This window comes from Triturus cristatus, chromosome 7 (genome assembly GCF_964204655.1).
Source record: "Triturus cristatus chromosome 7, aTriCri1.1, whole genome shotgun sequence".
NCBI lineage: Eukaryota > Metazoa > Chordata > Amphibia > Caudata > Salamandridae > Triturus > Triturus cristatus.
This window is the reverse complement of record NC_140590.1, coordinates 1,614,807,372-1,614,824,505: the sequence shown is the minus strand read 5'-3', so window position 1 is coordinate 1,614,824,505 and position 17,134 is coordinate 1,614,807,372. Positions and strand designations below refer to the sequence as shown.

General features: G+C 45.8%; 1 protein-coding gene across 5 annotated transcripts in view; it reads left to right on the top strand.

Moving 5' to 3' along the window:
* Positions 1-17,134, top strand: part of MYLK2 (myosin light chain kinase 2) — a 173,169-nt gene that overhangs the window by 84,383 nt on the left and 71,652 nt on the right. For all 5 annotated transcript variants that reach the window (XM_085619515.1, XM_085619514.1, XM_085619516.1 and 2 more), the window contains one exon: positions 4,453-4,562. In XM_085619515.1, coding sequence (XP_085475641.1) covers positions 4,453-4,562 — 110 coding nt within the window. The remainder of the gene's footprint in view (positions 1-4,452; positions 4,563-17,134) is intronic.

Sequence of the window (17,134 nt, the reverse complement as noted above, 5' to 3'; positions counted from 1 at the left end):
CAGAAAGGTTTTTTTTCTGTGGTATACTCAGTGATAGTAGTGGGCAGTTGACATCTAGAGGAATGGTGGAGTTTTTGTGGGGTATGGGAATTGAGTATCAATGTATATTATTCTATCACCCACAAGTTAATTGTATGGTAGACAGGATTAATCGCTTAGTTAAGGACTGTATTCAGAAGGCTAGTTGAGAAATCTTTCCTTTAGATGATTCTGTGAGAGTAGTGCTCCTCATAAGATTGCCAAAGTACCTCCATTATTGGTAACTTCAAGGGCGGACTTAATGAAAGGATTGAGAAGGCATATATAATTAGGCGATTTGGTGGTTAATATGGCCTCTTTTGAGAGTTTACTCGATATAGTAAATGATCAAGAAGCTATTTTTCATCAAAATCGCCTTTATTTAAGTTCCTTGATCATTTTGATTTTGATCAATGTTTTTCCAGATGCATAGTTAACCACACCCCCTGTTTTCTGCAAATGTTGCCAAGATATGATTTAGGATTAGCACAATTGTTTTTTAAATCGCTCCCCTTTTGTTTGCAAATATTGGCAAGATATGATTTAGGAACAGCAGAAAAAATTCTAATATTTGTAGATAGTTTAATAAGGAAACATGGCTCTTTTCATTGCTCCGGACAAGCCTACTTTGCACTTTAAATGTATTTGTTTTATTAGTGTATTAATGCTGTTGTGCCCCACTCTGTAACCTAATACCTAGATAATTATCAAAGTTTTTTAGGTGTTGAATTGATATAATTTTAGAGCATGGTATTATTGTTTTGAGTATTGTATTAATTACATTTAATGCATGTTTTCTATTTTTCAGTTACCTCAAATCTTAACATTAACCATAACGAAAAATTAAACACTGTAAAGACTTGCCTTTTAAAGGAGCTCTCTCACCAGATCAGCACACACAGACATTTGCATGAACATAGCAGGTGTCGGCAGGGCAGATTTGCTTTGCAAAAATGTAAAACAAGGAGCAGGGGCACCTTTTTCTTTTCCACTAGAAATAGTGTTTTCTCAAAGCACATATCGAATGAACAATTGCATTGTGTAATGGTGCAAATAATACAACCTGTCCCAGTTGATCACGTTGTTCAGAATTACTCAGAATGCGTTTCACCCAAAGTTGCTTATTTGTACAGTGCATGCACCATTGATTTTTCTTTGTCCAATAAGAACATCATTTTTATATTTTGTTTATTTTCCTCATAGTTCCAAAGTGCTCATAATATTAGTTAGACTCTAAATTGAATAGTTTTTGTTCTACCAAGTTATTTTTGTAGGTCTTCATATTGTATACTTTGACATAATTCCAGAGATTTTACAAGTTTGAGTGATCACGTGTGCAATTTATAGCATTTCACATAGAGATAGGGTGACCAATAACATGAGCATACAAGCCTGCATCTGCCATCAATGACTTGGTTTTTTAAATGTAACATATTTGTCACTTTTTTTTTCATGGGAATAATATTTTAATCTGGGAGTTAACTGTTAATGTTGCTGCCTCACTCGAGCAAACACTGCCAACAGTGTTTATCACCTGTTTGTCCACTAGATTCTTGTGTTATTCCAAAAAAATGTAAACCATTCGACATGTTCAAAGTCCTCTGTAGTTTAGCTTTAAGTCTGATAATCAGCTTGGATTTCAGTTGTCTTGCTTTTCTTCTTGATTCCTTGACTTGGAGCCAGACACATCCTTTCACTGCAATAGAATTTGATGACCTGAGCACCCGTCCTGTGTTTTTCAGTGAAATGCACAGGCTTTGGATATTTTTCAACACTGCCTACCACAGGTTGGAAGATCCAATTATTAAACACTTTATTGTGCTGCCAACGGACTTCATGGAGCACAAGTGTCTCAATTATCAACTAATTTATACCGGATACACTTGTGTTGCAATTGATGATTTAATAGGTACTCTAACTGTGTCTGCTCTTGGCATTCAGGTCATGTGTATGTTTATTTGTTCCAGAGGTACAAACAATATGTGGTTTCTTGTTTTAAGCATGTGGGGTCAGATTTGATGACATTATATAGAAAGGAAATCAAATTACCCTTTTTAACATGGGGGACATTTTTTTAATATATGAAAGAGTCCTGCACCTACAGCTTCAGCTACATCTTTCAGTAAGCAAGACTCTCAATACCTTCTTTGTATTTTTCATTAAGTTGTTAGCATCAGTGTATTGTGTTATTTCTTGTTGATGAAACAGAGAATCAAATGCTAAGAATAGATTAAACATTACAATATTAATGTAGGAATTACATGTTTAGAATAACGGCATCCGTAAATTAAAATGACAGCATACATTATATAAACATGTAATGCAAATAGAAATAATGCTATTTTAACAACCGTGTCAGATATTTAATGATTCTAGAAATTAATTGTGGTGAGGATTGTCTCAACCAGTGTTGACCTGCAGTTCTAATTGTATAGATCTCAGCCACAACAAACAAAAGTTTCAAAAGCAGTTGTTTATGTATTAGACGGGAAAGTAAGCAAAGGATTCAAAAGCAATTGTCATTCATTTATAAGACCGGAAAATAAGCATGAAATGGCTGAAGTCCCTCCATATACAGCAGCTGCCTGATATTGATTTGTACGAGATCCAACAACAACCAGTGCGTACATTGAACTTTGTTGTTTGTTTCCCTTGAAATCCAGGATGTTGCACAAATTTGTTGCTGAATATCTCTTTTTTTAATACAATTTATGCTACCCCTTTTGATACCCAATTTAATAATTGCTGCACATGCCCTTTTGGCATATAACTTGGCGTTTGTGGAGGTCACCTCCCTATGACATTTCACTAATGCGCAGTCATCTACAAAAACATTCAGCTGTATAAATTCATTTTAACCCTTAGTAATATTTTTGGAAAAACATTGCTTATCTTCATTATTATTTATTAAGATTTTTCAAGTTTATTGTTGCAGAGAATTAGCAACTACTTCAACAATACCATCCCAAAAGCACTGGGACTCTGTTCCTTAAATTTTATTCATGCGTACATGTCGTCCTAAATCCAGCTTATTTACACATTTAATTTCTGTGAAATAGGTATTAAATAATAGTTACTATTTCCATTTTTCATAGCTGAATGGTAGATGTTACTAGTAGATATTACTATTATCTATCTCAGTGGTACTTGTATCATCGACAGAGAAAGGATGAAAGGCTGATTCTGCCCATCCAATTTTCACGCTGTTGACCAGTAGGTTCTCCGCGTATCTCAGCTGCTCGCGCTTACCTCAGTAAATTTCCAGGAACTATCCCAAAGCCAGTCACTACTAAATATATAACCCATTTCAAACTATATCAGAGCAGGGTTTTTTTGGTGGGGGGGGGGGGGTAAGACTGTCTGTCTAGTTGAAAAACTTATGATTATGTAACCTTCATCAGTGTGAGCTGTACAAACAGGTATACGCGTAATACACAACATACATATAGTAGATGTCTTAAAATTTGCCATGTTGTTGATTTTAAAATATGCTTACATTCATTGGAGGCTAATAGCTGATTATGATTACTTGTTTGTATGTGGTTGAGTGAATGCATGTGCCACCAGTGGTAAATTATTAACATTTATTAATTTTGTACCTCAGTCATAAAGTATTGGCAGGTATAACTGTCAATCAATCAATCAGTCAAAAACATCTTTATTGGACCAAGCATGGCCATAAAAGAAGAGTACAATTTAAAAACAAGGAACAAAAGCAGTAGATCATTTGATCTGTCAATGTTCAGGTCATAAAAAACAGATATATTAAAAACAATTTACAGACAATATCTCAACCCCCGAATAACTCAAAATTTTGGATTTTTGAAACAACACCTTGTACGGAATAACAGTTGTCACAAACAATGCTGCAAGCTAAACTTTCAATGATTTTTCCACGGACCACTGCATCTTAAAGAAAGGAGCCCACCCTAAAACATACATCATGACTATTCAGCTGTTGTAGGTTGAATAATGCTTCTCTGCATTAGTGATGACCCATATTAATTAAAAGAGGTTTAAGAAAAAATCTTAACAAATGACTGAAAAATGACTGAAAAATGTACAAAAAAACATAAATTGTAACAACGATTGCGCAGAAGAGCTATTGCAGGGTTAAAACAGTCTCCTTGAAGGGAAGTGTTGTATTGTGTGTGTACACCTCCAAGGAAGCGCTGCTGTCACGTGTGTCGGTATTGCTGCCATGTCAAGCTGTGCCTCCATGGATGTAGCACTGCCATTGATGGGAGTGTCAGCGGGGATGCCCCAAGCACTCCAAGGTACCAGATGTTTCTCCTGCCTTGCCCTATTACTCTTCAAGGGATGGCTTTGAACAACCATTCTTAACTATTAACTTGGCCATTGCTTGCTTAGCTTTGAATGACCAAACCGAGTTGTTAAACAGTTCTCCTAATTTTACCTTCATTTGCTCTGCAGGAGATGGCATTGAACGAGGTGGACGTCATGAATCAGCTGGACCACCAGAACCTGATCCAGATGTATGACGCACTTGAGACGCCCAGCAGCATCATCCTCTTCCTGGAATAGTGAGTATTGCTCAGTTTGCTTTTACCACCCCAGGCCTCTGTATAGCTGGTGGGTGGGCAGCAACATCCACTTATAGTGGTTGAAGAAGACAATATCAGAGTACGTAGTGCAGAAGATCATCTGTGTTAGCAGTAGAGTTAATGGTGATCTGGAAAGGGGGTTTGTGCTGGAAAGTAGTGTCAGAGCACACCTTTTACAGAGAAACATACAAATGATGTCTGAAAAACACTAACAAGATTTTGCAGTTTGTCCATTTCACAACCCTTGCAGACCCTATTTCGATTCTAGCCTCTCTGTGGTTTTAATGCTCTTCGTAAGTTGCAGGCTCTTGAAATAGTATGACATTGCAACACAATACAAGTACCACCTTTTCAGCAATAACATGCTTTTCCCGTCTCGAATTCAAAAAGACTGAACTTGACATAATTGAATTTTAGTATGATATTAAAGTATTTTCCTTTTAATTCTATGATTTAATCATCAGTGGCGCCTAAGAATCAACAGAACGAATTGTGACTCACATACAGTACACCTTGTGATCTTATTGTGTTTGTATACTATTCAAGTTTCTTGACAAAGTACACTCAAAAACATCTTTCTCTAATCCCTACTTTGAGCTTTTCCTGAAGATTACATTGCATCTTAATACTATTTTCAGAAATAATCCTAAAAATATTTTCACAATACCATTATAAACCAATCTGAACTGTTGCCTGAATATTTTTTCAATAAATGCTGATTTGTACTCCAAAGCTACAGCAGCAATTCGACTTTTAACATCCAGAAATTACCATTTAGATGTTATCTTAAAATTCAACCTGAATACTAGTGAAGAATAACATTCATCTTTTTCTTTCTCTCAAAATGAGATATTACACAATCATATGAACATTTACATTGCATTCCTTTATATAAAGGACAATTTGCTTACCTAGAAAAGTAAACCATGTAAAGAAGTGACATTTTTTCCTGCAATTTATTTCCAATTATGGAGATTCCATCTATACATTACGAGCATGGATCTTATGTCACTGAACCAACATTCAATTTAATTTGTTAGAAAAACTCTATTTTCTTTATATTACTTTGTCCAGACATACTGTTTTATTAACTTTATTACCCACCCTAAGCACACATGTTTAAAACACATTCATTTTCACAGAGATATTTTAAACTAGTAAGCCCATATTTATTATTTTGCACCAAGAAGATGCAAGCAGAACAAAAGTATGCAGATATTAGTATGAAATACTTACAGAGACACAAGACCAATACTGCTGGAGCTCGCCTGTGAGTACATGTGTGAACAGGCTAATAGCAGAGGGAATTATTGTGACAGAAGCCATTTTTAGGTCTAGCATAGCAGCACACCCGTCTATGACCTATACTGATACCTGGAAGCATATCTAGATTGGGGCTTTTGCTCCACCCACAGGAGCATTTCTCTCGCACCACATGCTATTGGTAGTTTCATGTATCATTCCAAATCCAGTGGGGTTCTTGCATTCCCATGCACGAGGACTATTTTAGATCTCAAAAGTATGCCCAATCATCACATGAAAATCTTTATCTCCAAATACAAGACAGAACTATTGGCTTCCCCAGTATTTGATTTAAAATGGAACATTACACATAGATGTATTATCAACACCTTTGCATGGAATGTTCAGTGTAGGTCCAGATGCCCGACAGATTTTCAAGATATACTTATAAAGTACATGTAATCCAAATGGTACGTATTCACATGTCCAGTGGGTATCCTCGCAATGTGTCAAGGATGTCGCCCTACTGGACACACGGACGCTCCTTACATAGAACAGTTAAAGGAACCAAAATTGGTAGAGTATCCCTGGGTAACACCAACAGGGGTGCATGTTGATTGTAAAGTGGAATTCCCTGACAGAAGATTAACTGAGGTAACTAAAGACACCAGGGCAAAAGAACTCTGAAGACTAGAGGTACAAAGGGCGATTCTTGAAAGATCAAAGAAAAAAATGCAGTAGATAGAAAGGAATAAAGTTGAGTTTTCACCACAGCTGGGATCCTCACACTGGAATGCAGTACCCTGGACAGGGGTGCAGGCACTCAGCGTGGGCACCAAGGAACAGGAATTGTCTGTTCTGAGACTCGGAAGATGTCTTCCATTTGTGAAACTACCCTCTGAGTGAAAGGGATAACCTAAGGGCATATATGTTAAAAAATGGTGGATGAGTAAGCATGAATTGTGTTTCTTGACCACATCCTTATTACAAGTGCCTCTGTAAATCCCGAAGGGATCAGGGACTCTCATCGGAAATACAATATGCAGTGTTTTATGCACATATTTCAGCTGCTGAAAGGAGACAAGATCTCCATGTAAACATAAGGGAAGAATGTGATGCAATCGTTCAAAAACACAGATTTCCACGTATTATACCCCGGAATGGGCGGGAACTCCAGTAACTGTAATTCTGGTGTTGGAGAAATAACGACAATTATTGTTGGCAATTCGTAATGAAGGCCTTAGTTGTAGAGATGCTGAGGCCAAGATGAAGATAGAACATCTCTGCCTCTGAAGGCCGAGTGGTACTACTACATATATTCGAGAGTTGGAGAATTTTTAAGGTATCCATATATTTTTTCTCTAATTCTTTATATTCTGATCTGTAAATTGTTCCCATACTCATAACCATCAAAATTCTTACTGAAGACTTGTGCGCTGGCTTTCGGCCAAAAACAAAAGTGTTCACTGAATAGAACAAGCATTGGCCAAGCCAGTAGGTGTGATGTTTGCGTGCTGGTAGCTTTGCCAAGACTTGTTTGTGTGCTAGGTAGCAAGTACAGACAAAATGTTTTGAAATATGGATGATAAAGAAAAAGAGCTGCTTTCTTTTCTGTAGCACCTATTTTTAAGATGCTTTCGTGAGCACTTGCTCACCAGTGCTAAAGTGCCTCACAGACTGTAAAATAGTCCCGCATGCATTGCATTGGACCTAAACAGCCAATTGAAAATCTGTCCTATTACAGTACATGTATAGGGTGATCCTAGATGTGACCAACAATATTGGAAGCCAATAGCTCAAATTTCTGTAGCAGAAGAAGCCAGTGGCTCCAGGAAGCCACTATAAAGGCCATTGCAGGTTGTATAGAAAACAACATGTTTGCCATGTGTGAGGCAGGCATCATTACTCGCCAAGCCTGACAAACATTGCACGTTAAAGCCTTTTCTACGGCCTTTTTTGAGTGCTGGGAAAAAGGAGCAAACAATATTGCTTTCTGTGTAGAATGCATATAGAAGAAAATACTGAATATGACAAACAACATAGTTGAGTTTATTTTTCACATTTAGAATATTCCCTGCCGGATTCTATTGGAAGCTCTTCCTGGAAAGCTGAAATTACACATCCAGATGATAGTATGAGGTGAGATAGTAGTACACCTCTTAGTGGAGCTGAGCCAAAGCCCACTCTATGCATATTTTATATTTTATCGAATTGCTAAATGTTAGACCTGTCAGCCCTTTGGGTGGTCCCTCCTCATCATTATTTATTTTGTCCCACTTTTGCCTCAAACCCTGTTTGAATTTTTCCTTTTTGGGAACCACCAGACTTTTTCGTGTTGCTGCAGATTCAGGGAGCCATTTTAGCTACCCCAGAAACTTCTGTCTGAGGGCCTGAAGCACAAAATGGTGGCCACCTGTGACATCACCAGCATCCACTGGAACCTACCAGCACCTTCCAGAACATTCCAGAACCCTGTGACAGTTGGAGGCGGTTTAGAATGTTGGGAAGCTAAGACACAGTGTTGGCAGTTGGAGCTGGCAGTTGGCACCTGACTGGTGAGGAGTGAGCAGCACAAACCTGAAGGAGGAAGGAGTGAAGCAGCAGGGGTGGAAACTTGTGCCTGGAGTGGGGTCCATAAACCCACCCTTGATACTAGTCCCTACTGACGGAGCCCAGCCTAGAGCCCTGTGTGGGAAGAAGTCAGAAAAACCATCCTGAGGACCTGGACAGCAGGAACAGGCCTTAGAAACAAGAGAACAGCAAGATCCTGACCTGGAAGCTGGTTTCCCTGAAGTCCGACGTCGAGTAGCCTAAGACCTGGAGCCCGAGGTGGAGAAGCGGCGCTGACTGGAAAAGCAGACGTCGTACCCGGAGCCGCCAGAGGTCGAGAGAGGGCGCCGTCAGAGGTCGTGAGGAATACCAGAGGTCGAGGAGGAAGTCACCCGAGGTCGAGTGAGCGGCGTCATCGGAGGAGTGAAGTCCGCCCTCCGGAGTCGTCGGAGACCGAGGTGAAGTGTAACGGAGGTCGGGAGTGAGGATCGCACTCCGGAGTCGCCGGAACCTGTGAGAATCGTGCCGGAGGTCGGGAGTGGAGGTCGCACTCCGGAGTCGCCGGAAACCTAAGGAGAGGAGCACCGGAGGTCGGGAGTGAGGATCGCACTCCGGAGCCGCCGGAAGTCGACATCGAGGCAAGGCCGGCCGACGTCATCGAATCCGAGGTCGCCATCGGACCGGAGCCGCCCGAAGTCGACATCGAGTAAAGACTGCCCGACGCCATCGAATCGGAGGTCGAGATCGAACCGAGGCCGCCGACATCGAGACCGGAGCCGCCTGCCGGCGTCGTCAAAGAACTGACATTGTACCGAGGCCGCCGACATCGAACCGGAACCGCCTCACGGCATCGACACGACTCCAGCGGCGTCGGAGCATCAGAAAAAGGGCAGTAAGTGGAGTAGAGGGCGCCTTAGGCCCTGTGGAGACTTGAGAGACTGCTCTAAGGTGCCAGGGGTGAACTGGGACTAATCTAGAGAGGTTGTGTGGAGAGAGAGAGCCAGGTCTCTGGTATTTCCCCCCTTTATCTACCTCAGTTTAGGCCTCAGCCTTGACCAAGCCAGGGAGTAGACACCCTCAAGCCTTCCACATCCCCACAAGCTGTGCCTGGGCCAAATCAGCCCTTAGGAATTCAAAAGTGATCTGATTCCATGAGTGTCACTGTCAGCTTTTAAGTATTTATTAGGGGCATTGTATTTATTGTATTTAACCTATTTATTGTTCCACTGTATTTATTGGTCCACAGTATTTATTGATGCACAATATTTATTGGTTACAGTATTTATTGCCTCGGAATATTTAATTGCCTGTCTGTATTGCACTTTTATTTATGCCTTCAGTATTTATGATCACCCCTATTTATTGAATCATTAAGCCAGTATTTATTTGTCCTGCACTTTCTAAAACGTTTGTATATTGTGATTGTTATTTATTTTCTCCAATCAGCAACTAAGAGAAAAAGCAGATAAAGAAAGATATTTTCATAATTTTTACGGTGTAGAGTCGTTTTTGGAACGGATGCACGCATGGTTATTGTTTGGGTATGTTGTATGCTTAGCACGGAGCCTGATTCCTGACCACTCGAGCCAAGCTACCACAGTGTGTCCGGAAGACCACCACCACCCCTTCTAGTGTGGGAGTGGTTTTCCAACATAAATTGGTGTTCAGTGGTGGGATCGAGCTGTGCCTACGTATACTCAAGAATAACTGTGGGTAGTCCATAGGCCTACACCGGGAGTTTTCTCAAAGCGGCCTTCCTAATTGTGGGTTTTTGTTTTTTCCAAATTTACTCTGGTGGTGGGAGGAGGTATTATTAAAGGTACCCCCCTGCATAGTTACTGCACAAAACCTGTCCTCTAACCTGAGTGGGCGAGATGGAATTTGTACTAGAAAATCTAGAAACGTACACTGTGGCCCAACTCAGGGAGTTTTGCCAGCGGGAGGGGGTGTACTGTCCCCCAGGAGCAAAGAAGGGTGCACTCCAAACCAGCTTAAGGGCTTGGGGGGAGGCACGCCGAGAAAGCAAGGCTGAGGAGGAGGACAGGGATAGAGAGCCTGACACCGAGGGGGCTGAGATGTACCAGCCTGAGGTGGGGAACCTGTCAGCGGGGCCCAGAACCATTTCTAGGAAGGGCAGCAGTGCCTCTAGCGGTGGCTTGTCTGAAGTGGAGTTAACAGACCGGAGGGAGAAAAGACAGCTCACATGGGACTTAGCAAGGCTGGAGAAGGAGATGGAGGAGCAGAGGATGGCCCATGAATTACGACTGAAAGAAATAGATCTTCAGATCCTGAGAATCGGGGCACAACCTGTTCCTAATGGTGGCAGCCAAACCCAAGAGATCACCAGGGAACCTAAACCATACCTGCCAAAGGACATAGTAGCTAGCTATGGAGTGGGCGACGATATCACCAAGTGGCTAGCGGCCTATGAGGTCTCGTTGAGGGCCCATGGGGTTCCAGAGAAGTACTGGGGAGGGGGATTGTACAAGTACATGCCTCCAGCTGGTAGGGATGCTTTATTGGCCCTCGAGGAGGATGAGCAGACCCACTACCCCACCATGAAACTGGCGCTCACCAGAAAGTTTGGACTAACACCTGAAAAGTACAGACAGAAGTTCAGGGGTAGTCACAAACTGGGCACACAGAATTGGGTGGACTTCCTGGACTATGCAAAGAAGGCACTGGAAGGTTGGATTCAGGGCAGTGAAGTGAGGAACTACGAGGGGTTGTTTGACCTAGTACTGAAGGAACACCTGCTCGAGAAATGTTTCCCTGAACTGCGGCAACACCTGGTGGATAGCAAGCTGACCAGTCCCCGGAAGCTTGCTGAGGAGGCGGACATTTGGGCTAGTACCCGGGTGTCCACAAGGGGGACTGGAGGGGATACTCAAAAGGCCGGACAGGGCGCCCCCCAGAAGAAAGAGGGAGGGGAAAAGAAAAAGGAGTTCTCCAAAGGCCCCCAAAATAACTTCCAAGGGAAGGGAACAGGATTCACCCCTAGGGCTAACCCACCCAGAAACCCTAATCCTGGCCAGAGTCAGCAGCCAAGGGTTGTCCATTGCTATGAGTGCGGTGGCGTTGGACACTATAAAGGAGATCCGAAGTGCTTGAAACGACCACCCCCTCCCACTGGAGGAAAGACCCCCAGAGTAGCTAGTGTAGTGCTCGGGGAGGAGATGCCTTTAATTAAGGGAAGGGAGTGGGCGGGTGTCACTTTAGTGTCCCTGGGAGAACGGGAGATGGTTCCCAAGATCCAGGTGCCCGCAAATACCGCAAAGTATGGGCAGTGGGTCACCATCAACGGCCAAAGAGGGGAGGCTCTGAGAGACACAGGAGCCAGTATGACTATGGTGCGTAGCCAACTGGTGTCTCCAGAGCAGGTAATTCCCGATGTACTCCACCCAGCCGCGATGGCTGACGGCAGAACAGGCCACTATCCAGTGGCCGAGGTTCCCTTTGAATGGGGGGGGGTTGCAGGTTCACTTCGAGTTGCCGTAAGCCCTGCCGTGCCAGTCGATTGTCTGCTGGGGAATGACATGGAGCACAACGCTTGGAAGGAGGTGGAATACCGGACTCACACCGAGATGCTGGGTACACCTGACTGGGCCTGTGTTAGCACAAGGTCCGCGACTACCCGAAGAGGGAGTTCATTTCGGCTGGAGCCTGGAACAAAGGCCCAGCCAGCTGCCAGTCAAGGGAAGAACCGAGGACAGGAGGAGCCTGCCTCGGCGTCCCCACCCCGTAGGACGGATAGGCCACCGGAGGTGGTGGACCAGGAGTCTGCGGTGGGGGACGTTACCAACCTGGAGGACCTACCCATCCCGGCCGAGTGGCACGTGGAGGGAGGCCCGTCCAGGGAGGAATTCTGCCAGGGCCAGAGGGAGTGCCCTACCCTTGAGGGGCTGAGGCGACAGGCCGAAGCCCAGGCAGCAGGGAACGTTGAAGGGAACTACAGTGTTTACTGGGAGGATGGCCTCCTCTACAGTGAACCCAAGGCACCCCTACACGGATCGTCACGAGCCTTGGTAGTTCCTCAACGTTATCGAGCCTTCCTTCTGGAGTTGGCTCACGAGATACCATTGGCAGGACACCTGGGGCAAGACAAGACCTTCGCCCGTCTTGTCCCACACTTTTATTGGCCTCAGATGAAAGTGTCGTCCGATACCTACTGCCGGACATGTGTGTCTTGCCAAGCCAGTGGGAAAACAGGGGTGAAGCTGAAAGCTCCCCTGGAACCACTTCCTGTCGTTAGCACCCCCTTTGAAAGGGTGGGCATCGACATTGTGGGTCCGTTAGATCCGCCGACTACAGCTGGTCACAGGTTTATCCTGGTTCTGGTGGATCATGCCACACGGTACCCAGAGGCAATACCTCTGAGGACCATAACAGCACCTGTTGTGGCAAGGGCCCTGATGGGAATCTTTACCCGAGTGGGTTTTCCCAAGGAAGTTGTGTCCGACAGGGGGACCAACTTCATGTCAGCGTATATGCGGGCAATGTGGAAGGAGTGTGGAGTGACATACCGGTTCACCACTCCTTACCACCCCCAGACAAATGGTCTGGTGGAGAGGTTTAACAAAACCTTGAAAGGCATGATCAGAAGTCTGCCTGAAAGCCTGCGGAGGAAATGGGACGTCCTCCTACCCTGTTTACTTTTTTCCTACAGGGAAGTGCCACAGAAGGGAGTGGGCTTTAGCCCCTTCGAGCTTCTGTATGGGCACCCTGTACATGGACCTCTCAACCTGGTGAGAGACGGATGGGAAAGAACTCCCAGAAAGCTTCCCCAGGATGTGGTGAGCTACATGCTGGCCTTCCGGAGCCAAATGGCTAAGTTGTGGAAGCAAGCTTCTGACAACTTGGAAGCCAGCCAAGCAGTGATGAAGGCGTGGTATGACCACAACGCTCACCCGGTGGAGTTGGAGCCTGGCCAGAAGGTGTGGGTGATCGAACCAGGAGAGCTTAGCGCCCTCCAGGATCGCTGGTCAGGACCCTTTGAGGTGTTGGAGAAGAAGGGTAAGGCTACCTACTTGGTGGACCTGAAGACCCCTCGTCAGCCCCTGCGGGTGCTGCATGCCAACCGCCTCAAACCCCACCACGAGAGGCCCGAAGTCATCTTGATGATGGTGACTGACGGAGGAGAGGACGTGGAAAGCGAGCCTCTCCCTGATCTGTTTGCGTCTCAAGAGAAGGATGGGTCGGTGGAGGGAGTGATTCTCTCCCCATCTCTAACTCCTGAACAGCAGGAGGACTGTCGCCAGGTCCTGGGGCAGTACTCTTCGTTGTTCTCCCTTGTTCCGGGTAGGACTCACCTGTGCGTCCATGACGTGGACACAGGAGACAGCCCACCTGTGAAGTCCAAGATCTACCGGATGTCAGACAAGGTGAAAGCCAGCATTCATAGTGAAGTCACTAAGATGCTGGAGCTAGGAGTGATCGAACCTTCTAGCAGCCCCTGGTCCAGTCCGGTGGTGTTAGTACCAAAAGCTGCACCACCGGGTGCCCAACCAGAACTGAGGTTCTGTGTGGACTATCGGGGACTGAATTCAGTGACCAAAACTGATGCTCATCCGATCCCTAGGGCGGATGAATTGATTGACCGGCTGGGAGCTGCCCAATATCTAAGTACCTTTGACCTTACTTCAGGGTACTGGCAGATCTCTTTGACTGATGGAGCAAGGGAAAGGTCAGCCTTCTCCACGCCCAATGGCCACTACCAGTTCTGTGTGATGCCCTTTGGGCTCAAGAACGCACCTGCCACGTTTCAGCGCCTGGTAAACCAGATCCTCACCGGAATGGAGAGTTTCTCTGCTGCTTATCTGGATGACATAGCCGTCTTCAGTAACAGCTGGGAGGATCACTTGCGTCACCTGCAAGCTGTTCTCCAGGCCCTGAGACAAGCTGGATTGACGATCAAGGCCAGCAAGTGCCAGATCGGGCAGGGGTCGGTAGTGTACCTTGGACACTTGGTGGGTAGGGGAGCGGTGCAACCCCTCCAGGCGAAGATCGAGGCCATCATGGCCTGGGAACCCCCCAAGACACAGACTGAGGTCCGAGCATTTTTGGGCCTCACGGGATACTACCGCCGCTTCGTGAAGGGGTACGGAACCATCGTAGCCCCCCTCACGGAGCTCACGTCCAAGAAACAACCTCGACGGGTAGTCTGGACGGAGGCTTGTCAGCAAGCCTTTGAGAAATTGAAGAAAGCCATGTGCGAGGCCCCGGTCTTAAGGGCCCCAGACTTTTCCAAGGAGTTCATTGTCAAGACAGATGCATCAGAACATGGCATTGGGGCAGTGTTATCGCAACTCAACGAAGAGGGTCTGGATCAACCCGTGGTCTTCCTATCCCGGAGACTACTTCCCAGGGAACAGAAGTGGAGTGCAATAGAGCGTGAAGCCTTTGCAGTGGTATGGGCTCTGAAGAAGTTGCGGCCATACCTGTTTGGCTCGCACTTCCTAGTTCAGACCGACCACAGACCCCTTCGTTGGCTGATGCAAATGAAGGGGGAGAATCCCAAGTTGTTGAGGTGGTCTATTTCCCTACAGGGAATGGACTTTCAGGTGGAACATCGGCCTGGAGTGGACCACGCCAATGCAGACGGTCTCTCAAGGTATTTCCGCCTTAGTGATGAGAACTCCCAAGGGGTTGGGTAGCTCTCCCCACTTTCAGCTGGGGGGGACGCGTGTTAGACCTGTCAGCCCTTTGGGTGGTCCCTCCTCATCATTATTTATTTTGTCCCACTTTTGCCTCAAACCCTGTTTGAATTTTTCCTTTTTGGGAACCACCAGACTTTTTCGTGTTGCTGCAGATTCAGGGAGCCATTTTAGCTACCCCTGAAACTTCTGTCTGAGGGCCTGAAGCACAAAATGGTGGCCACCTGTGACATCACCAGCATCCACTGGAACCTACCAGCACCTTCCAGAACATTCCAGAACCCTGTGACAGTTGGAGGCGGTTTAGAATGTTGGGAAGCTAAGACAGAGTGTTGGCAGTTGGAGCTGGCAGTTGGCACCTGACTGGTGAGGAGTGAGCAGCACAAACCTGAAGGAGGAAGGAGTGAAGCAGCAGGGGTGGAAACTTGTGCCTGGAGTGGGGTCCATAAACCCACCCTTGATACTAGTCCCTACTGACGGAGCCCAGCCTAGAGCCCTGTGTGGGAAGAAGTCAGAAAAACCATCCTGAGGACCTGGACAGCAGGAACAGGCCTTAGAAACAAGAGAACAGCAAGATCCTGACCTGGAAGCTGGTTTCCCTGAAGTCCGACGTCGAGTAGCCTAAGACCTGGAGCCCGAGGTGGAGAAGCGGCGCTGACTGGAAAAGCAGACGTCGTACCCGGAGCCGCCAGAGGTCGAGAGAGGGCGCCGTCAGAGGTCGTGAGGAATACCAGAGGTCGAGGAGGAAGTCACCCGAGGTCGAGTGAGCGGCGTCATCGGAGGAGTGAAGTCCGCCCTCCGGAGTCGTCGGAGACCGAGGTGAAGTGTAACGGAGGTCGGGAGTGAGGATCGCACTCCGGAGTCGCCGGAACCTGTGAGAATCGTGCCGGAGGTCGGGAGTGGAGGTCGCACTCCGGAGTCGCCGGAAACCTAAGGAGAGGAGCACCGGAGGTCGGGAGTGAGGATCGCACTCCGGAGCCGCCGGAAGTCGACATCGAGGCAAGGCCGGCCGACGTCATCGAATCCGAGGTCGCCATCGGACCGGAGCCGCCCGAAGTCGACATCGAGTAAAGACTGCCCGACGCCATCGAATCGGAGGTCGAGATCGAACCGAGGCCGCCGACATCGAGACCGGAGCCGCCTGCCGGCGTCGTCAAAGAACTGACATTGTGCCGAGGCCGCCGACATCGAACCGGAACCGCCTCACGGCATCGACACGACTCCAGCGGCGTCGGAGCATCAGAAAAAGGGCAGTAAGTGGAGTAGAGGGCGCCTTAGGCCCTGTGGAGACCTGAGAGACTGCTCTAAGGTGCCAGGGGTGAACTGGGACTAATCTAGAGAGGTTGTGTGGAGAGAGAGAGCCAGGTCTCTGGTATTTCCCCCCTTTATCTACCTCAGTTTAGGCCTCAGCCTTGACCAAGCCAGGGAGTAGACACCCTCAAGCCTTCCACATCCCCACAAGCTGTGCCTGGGCCAAATCAGCCCTTAGGAATTCAAAAGTGATCTGATTCCATGAGTGTCACTGTCAGCTTTTAAGTATTTATTAGGGGCATTGTATTTATTGTATTTAACCTATTTATTGTTCCACTGTATTTATTGGTCCACAGTATTTATTGATGCACAATATTTATTGGTTACAGTATTTATTGCCTCGGAATATTTAATTGCCTGTCTGTATTGCACTTTTATTTATGCCTTCAGTATTTATGATCACCCCTATTTATTGAATCATTAAGCCAGTATTTATTTGTCCTGCACTTTCTAAAACGTTTGTATATTGTGATTGTTATTTATTTTCTCCAATCAGCAACTAAGAGAAAAAGCAGATAAAGAAAGATATTTTCATAATTTTTACGGTGTAGAGTCGTTTTTGGAACGGATGCACGCATGGTTATTGTTTGGGTATGTTGTATGCTTAGCACGGAGCCTGATTCCTGACCACTCGAGCCAAGCTACCACAGTGTGTCCGGAAGACCACCACCACCCCTTCTAGTGTGGGAGTGGTTTTCCAACACTAAAGATATGTCATCAGGACAGCTGCGCTGTCAAGCCAGACCTAAAAAGGGAGTGCACTGAATCTAGATTGAACAAAATTGCGAACAAATT